The sequence below is a fragment of the Ranitomeya variabilis genome, chromosome 1 (genome assembly GCF_051348905.1).
Source record: "Ranitomeya variabilis isolate aRanVar5 chromosome 1, aRanVar5.hap1, whole genome shotgun sequence".
Taxonomy (NCBI): Eukaryota; Metazoa; Chordata; class Amphibia; order Anura; family Dendrobatidae; genus Ranitomeya; species Ranitomeya variabilis.
Genome location: NC_135232.1, coordinates 599,382,913 through 599,390,064, shown reverse-complemented (window position 1 = coordinate 599,390,064; position 7,152 = coordinate 599,382,913). Strand labels below are relative to the sequence as shown.

At 43.4% G+C, this 7,152-nt stretch overlaps 1 protein-coding gene across 1 annotated transcript; it reads right to left on the bottom strand.

Moving 5' to 3' along the window:
* Nucleotides 1–520: 520 nt before the first annotated feature.
* LOC143797949 (olfactory receptor 5AS1-like) lies at nt 521–1,474 on the bottom strand. Its single transcript, XM_077281098.1, has one exon. It carries the CDS (start codon nt 1,472–1,474, stop codon nt 521–523), a length of 954 nt encoding a protein of 317 aa, XP_077137213.1.
* Nucleotides 1,475–7,152: the final 5,678 nt, after the last annotated feature.

The window sequence follows — 7,152 nt, the reverse complement described above, 5'->3', positions numbered from 1 at the left end:
TGTGATCACCAGCTAAGTGGAAGTCGACCAAAATCTTATTAAAAGTGAGTATTTTTTTTAATTAGACCCAGAAACTTCTTCCTGATTGGGCAGAGCGAAGATAAAAAGTTGTATCCAATCACTGAATAAACTATGTAGCTGTTCTCTTAATGTCCAGAAGAGAAACTGAACATGATAGGATGAACATGATGTTCAGATAGAACTCCCAGACAAGGCACTGCAGGAATTGCTGTAACTTAGGGAGGTAAATAAACTACCATGTATCGGCCCCCTTAGTCCACCAGGAAAATTTTAACCTCCATACTACCAGGCATAAAGCACATATTTTACACTTAACCACATGTATTAACCCCCATTTTTACCTAAGATCTCCAGAAAATAAAACAAATGGTGTATTCTATTGTAGACTAGTAGAACTAGTGTCATTGACCAATACCCTCTGTACTTTAGACCACCATATATGGCTTTCATAAAAAAAATATCTGCTTTATTAACAAATGCAAAGATCAACCATGATAAGTCACGCCAGAATGTTTTTAGACAGTTTGGCTTGGTTTTTGATATTTTTTATTATAGAGTTCTTAACATCTTTATTTCTGAAGCTGTAAATGATGGGATTCAACATTGGAGTGACCACTGTATAGAGAACAGATATAATCTTGTCTGTCTCCGGAGAGTGGGATGATCGAGGCTGAATATACATGAACGAGATGGTTCCATAATAGAGTGTGACAACAGTGAGGTGGGAGGTGCATGTAGAGAAAACTGCCTGTCTTCCTTTTGAGGAGCGAATCTTTAAAATGGTGGAGATGATGTAAACATAGGAAATCAAGGTTAAGAGAAAAGAACATAAAACAATGATCCCGGCTGCAACATAAATTGTTATCTCATTAAGCCAAGTATCTTGGCAAGAGAGTCGGAAGAATGGAGGTACTTCACAAAAGAAATGATTAAGATCATGAGTCCTACAGAAGGGAAGTCTCCAGGTGAGGGCCACTTGTATACAGGCATCTATGACACCAACAGTCCATGGTATTAGGGCTAATATAATGCAAAATTTCATGTTCATAATACTACTGTAGTGCAGAGGTCTACAAATGGCTGCAAACCTATCATAAGCCATAACGGCAAGAAGGATGCACTCTGCTGCCCCAAGTGTTAATGCTAAGAACATCTGGAAGGCACAACCCCCTACAGAAATACTCTTGTCAGTGGATACAGTATTTATGAGGATTATGGGAACTATGGTAGAGGAGAAACAGATGTCAATGAAAGAGAGATTACTTAGGAAGAAGTACATCGGGGTGTGTAATGTAGTACTGATTCTCACTGTAAGGAGAATGAGACAATTTCCCACCAATGTGATGAGATACATCACCATGAATATCATGAACTCTATAGTTTGGAGGTAAAGGACTGAAGATAATCCAACTAGGATGAACCAACTTGGAAGAGTTTGATTGGAATTCTCCATTGAATTATCCAGAACCTGGAACAAAGAACAACGTTGTAGATAATTACTGACAGAAGCTCGGAAGAATGCACTCATGTTTGAAAATTATTTATTACTGGCAATGATTTCACTTTTTCTTGCTAACATACACTTTTTTCCTAATGTCAAAGCCCCAACATTATAATCTAAGTTTGTTTAAAGAGGTTGTCAAGTTTCTAGAAATAAGTTCAAATGTTTTAACATTAAAAAAGAAACGCTACTCACCTTTTCAATTCCTTGCCAAACCAGCGGAGATGAATGGTTTATATCTGCAGACTGTGAGCACTAGATCACTGCAATCAATTAGTGTCCTTGGTGGTTGCTTGCAATAATACTGGCATAACTGCTCAGCACCAGTAAATACCACTGATATGTACAGATTCTAAGCAGGCCATGATACAGTAAGGCTACTTTCACACACAGCATATTTGCTGCGTATTTTTACGCGCGCGTATTTTGCTGCTGCTTTACCTGCGTTTTTTTACGCAGGCAAAAAACGCAGCTGCTTTCACACACTGCGTTTTTTGCTGCGTTTTTTGCTGCGTTTTTTGCAGCTGCGTTTTTTTCAGCATTGTGTACTGAAATTAAAGTTTGTTTGAAAAAAAAAAAAAGGTGAAAAAAAAAAGAGTCATTGAGGTCATTTCCTGTCTTTATGACTCAGAATACAATACACACTGGAGTTAACACTGGAGTTTTCCGGTACTCCACATTGTTTGCTGTACGTTATTCCTGACACTCCTGTGAGTTCTTCTACCATAGATATAGAGTGCCTTCTATTCAGCAGTTCCCCTCGTAGTATATCTGATTTCTAGGGGGTGTCCTCTATTCATGGCAAGTGGGTGTTATGTAATGTGTATTTTTGGCCATGGTCGACAAATCAAAGAAGCAGACTACATCATAGTTAAAAGTTCAAATATTTATTTGTAGTAACTGTCAAAATTGAAAAACTTTTCTAATAAAATTGAGAATAGAATGATTTGTTGTTTTTTTTTGTTATTAACAAAATTCCACACGTAAACACTGTAAACATCCCCAAAATGGGTTTATAAACCTGTGGATGTCCAAGTCCACTCATTAATTGCCGCCAGGAGGGCATGCTTCCAGCTTTCATTAGTATTGCGCAAGGCCCTTTCCCCGTCACCACTGACGGTGAGTCATTCGGCACTTGCGCAACACTAATCAGAGCTGGAAACATGCCCTCTTGGCGGAAACTGAGGAGTGGACTTGGACATCATGGCGTTTTAAACATGAAAAGCAACATTATGCCTACTGGTCCTCATATAGGCTTTGTGAATATGAGTAGTAGCTCCAGTCTGGATGGTGTTCTTCAGACTGGGCTACTACTCTGGATGTTGGTGCACCTGCAGCAGCACTTGGAGCAGATGGCAGAGGTTTATTGAATGCTGCTGCAGGTGCAAGAGGAGTCGGCGTCGGTGGATGCCAGATGTGGTTTAGTGAACAAACCATTTCTTCAAAGGTTGGATTTATATGCGGATACTTCTTAAAACATGTCACCGCCATTGAAAGATACGTCATGCAGGAGTCCTGGACCTCGGGGGACATAGTACGCATTCTGGAAGCTAGAGTGGTTCCATATGCTGAGAATTGATCCTCTTCAGGTTGGCGATCAATTAGAGAAATTGCCCTTGCCAAGGCAGCCGTCTCCTCATCCTCCTTTGAAGAGCCTCTTTTCCTCTTCCTCTGTGTTGAGGCTGGAGGTGGAGGTGGTGTTGGTGGCGGTGGTGGCGATGCCAATGAACTAGTCTCGGAGAGGGGCAGATCATCATTTTGGGTAGAAAGGTCAGGCCTTGGCTCATTTGGAAGAGAGCTGGTAGCAGGCTGTGAAGCATGTTCATACACTGGAGTTGTTGCTGTGGCCGGGATTTCGGTCATCGGCTGGACATTGCCTATGGTTCTGTAAAGAGAAACATCAAAACAATAGTTTTAATACATTTTATTTTCTATTCAAAATTAAAGACGTTACTGATACTTACGGTCGGTAATGTAGACTGCCGTTTAAAAATTGGAGTTCCTGTTCAAAACGCTCTTGAGAAGCAGGTGCCGCAGAGCCACTTGGTGCTTCTGACCGTGACCGTGTAAATCTGTCCCTCACCGACCTCCAGCGGGTTTTCAAGGCTGAAACTAAAAAGTGAAAAATTGAACCTATTAATATACTATTCAACTACATACAGACAAGAAATTCAAAAATACTCCTCCAAAATGGAAAATATTTACAAGTTTCTTTTTGCCGCTCCTTTGTGTATGACTCGTACAGGGGATAGAGGGTGACACAGACCTTGTGCCAGGAAGCAGTTTTTGTATATTTGTTGGAAAACTCCCGGCACCCCTTATCCCAAAGACATGGGAAGTTTTGAACCTAAAAAAGGTAAAACATTAACTACTATTAGTTATACACACAAAATTTGACAAACTTGATAGAGGCAGAAAAAGTAACACAGGCTGCTGAGGAATGACAACCCCAACTGCTTGTTATTACCTTCACACGCATACGGGACACACACGCACAGGGGACACACACGGGACAGAAAATCCAGTGAAGAGCGTTTTTTATAATAAATATTTTGCTAGGTTTTAAAACCAAATTGGAAATAAATAGGGATTCTACGCTTACGCCTTTTTATTACAAAAAAAACACCAAAAAAAACAAACAAATGGGCCTTCCCTGCAAGACTGTGGATTCCCCGCTTTCACTGTGTAATGAATACGAAAAAAAAAAATATTCAGAAAAGGGGGTATCCATGCAGGAGGTGGATTCCCTTCTTTCACAATTCACTGAATTTTTTTTTTTTTTTTTTTTTTAAAGAACGGGGGTTTCCATGCAGGATGGGGTATTCCCCGCTTTCACAATTTTATAAAATTATTTTAATATATTTTATGTATTTAAGTGCCACGTGCCACGTATTTCAGTGCCACGTGCCACGTATTTAAGTGCCACGTATTTAAGTGCCACGTATTTAAGTGCCACGTGCCACGTATGTAAGTGCCACGTATTTAAGTGCCACGTGCCACGTATTTAAGTGCCACGTGCCACGTATGTAAGTGCCACGTATGTAAGTGCCACGTGCCACGTATGTAAGTGCCACGTATGTAAGTGCCACGTATGTAAGTGCCACGTATGTAAGTGCCACGTGCCATGTATTTAAGTGCCACGTGCCACGTATTTAAGTGCCACGTGCCACGTATGTAAGTGCCACGTATGTAAGTGCCACGTATGTAAGTGCCACGTATGTAAGTGCCACGTGCCACGTATGTAAGTGCCACGTGCCACGTATTTAAGTGCCACGTGCCACGTATGTAAGTGCCACGTATGTAAGTGCCACGTATGTAAGTGCCACGTGCCATGTATATAAGTGCCACGTATGTAAGTGCCACATATGTAAGTGCCACGTGCACCGTATTTAAGGACAATGGCTCCTGCAGTGCATCACTGAGGTTACTATAGTTCACTGGTCTCACTTTATGGCAAAAAGCTGCGTGGGAACTTTCTCATACAGCATGCCATAAAGTGAAACTAGGGACTATTTTCTCACAGGGGCGTAGGAATACATTGTGGGGAATACATTGTGGAAGGATACCTTCCTCCCCTCATTGTCTTCCTGGAGCCCCTGGACAGTGGTCGCATCAGCAGATGCTCCTGTTCTCCACGGGAGATCGTCGTGGGACACTCCTTTTAATTGGATTTCTGCGGATCAGGGAGTATATTGGTTGTTTATTATTTTAATATTTTTTATGACACTGGCTTCGGGGATCAAAGTGACAAGTGATGGTGAGTATGTAATCTATGTTATATGTACTGTATGTCTGTATGTATGTACTGTATGTCTGTATGTATGTATGCGCATGTCATCGCATGCCATCGCATGGCGTCGCATGGCGCCGCATGGCGCATGTCGTCGTACGCCGTCGCATGGCGCATGCAGTCGCATAGCGCATGCCGTCGCGTGGCGCATGTCGTCGTACGCCGTCGCGTGGCGCATGCCGTCGCGTGGCGCATGTCGTCGCATGGTGCATGCCGTCGCGTGGCGCATGTCGTCGCATGGCGCATGCCGTCGCGTGGCGCATGTCGTCGTACGCCGTCGCATGGCGCATGCAGTCGCATGGCGCATGCCGTCGCGTGGCGCATGTCGTCGCATGGCGCATGCCGTCGCATGGCGCATGCCGTTGCGTGGCGCATGTCGTCGCATGGCGCATGCCGTTGCGTGACGCATGTCGGCGCATGTTCTGTATGTGTGTATGTACTGTATATGTGTGTTGTTTTTTTTTGTTTTTTTTTTTTTTTTACATTCAACACATTAGCCGGATGATGGGACTACTACTGTCCCATCATTGGCTACTGTGTCACTGACTGTCACTGTAGCAGGCAGAGCCCGATGGGACTTGTAGTCCCATCAGACAATGCCTGCACACAGAGACACACACACACACACACACCAAAGACCACCCCACCCCCCGCAGCAGACCCAGCACATACCCATACATACACACGGGGGGGGCGGGGGGGACACGGCACACACACAGGGCGCACACGGCACACACACAGTGGGGGGACACACGCACAGGGGGGGCACACACGGGGGATACTTACCGTCTCGATCAGCAGCCCCACGTTTATGCTCATTCATTTATCCATGCTGCTTCACTGGGGGGCGGGGGCTTCCCTCTTCCTGTCCGACGTCACGTCCGGTCCTGGGTGTCAACCCCTCCGTACAAAGACGCCGACGCCCAGGACAAAGGCGCTGTGTGTGCACGTTAATATGGGGCCCTATGGGGATACGCAGACACGCCGCTGCGTAAAGAATTGACATGTCAATTCTTTTTACGCCGGCGTGTTTGCAGACAAAAGCGCCGCGTTTTTTTGCGGTGTGTCTGAACGGCAAAGTGAATTTCTCATTCACTTTGCCGGCAGACGAAAATGACATTGCGCATTTTTGAAAAGCGCCCGCAAAATAGCGCTCAAAAATGCGCTATGTCTGAAAGTAGCCTAAGAGTAACAATTCTTTACTGCTATTTTATTATACAATCTGCATATACACAGGATTTTGTCTTTTTACTCTATTTATATTGGTAGACTGTGAAGTGACATAATTTCCCTAAACATATCCACCAAAACATGGTTGCTGCGCTGCCTTCCCTACGTCAGCTTTTATACAGGCTCTAATAGGTTGTTCTATGCTATGTGATGGCTGTGCTGTTCTAAGTGATAGCTGCATAACGCTGGTGGGGGTGGACTAACCCTGGAGGGGTGTGACTAAGTCACTAGAAAGAGTTTTGATCCAGCTCATAGGATGCCAACTTGCAGGTAAAACATGAAGTAGCTTTATTCCATTTTGTTAAAAACAATGATACATTCAAGAAATAGTGGTGGAACTGTGTCCATGATAAGAGAAAGTCGGGGAAACACGGGAGAGATTAATAGAACTAGACGCGTTTCGAGCGTGGCACATGCTCTTAAACTTGGTATGAATATGTGCTGAGAAAAGGGAATGTCCTATTTGTGTGTGGTAATGGTTGAGAGTGCTGCAGGTGTGTTGGTAAATGAGACAACGAATGTGACGTAAAGTGAATGAGAAATACATAAGAATGAGAAATAAAATGAGGAAAAATAATTATATTTATAAAATCAGCAACAATACAAATAA

Coding starts and splice junctions, on each gene's coding strand:
- LOC143797949 (XM_077281098.1), bottom strand. CDS start 1,474: ATGGAGAATTCCAATCAAACTCTTCCAAGTTGGTTCATCCTAGTTGGA.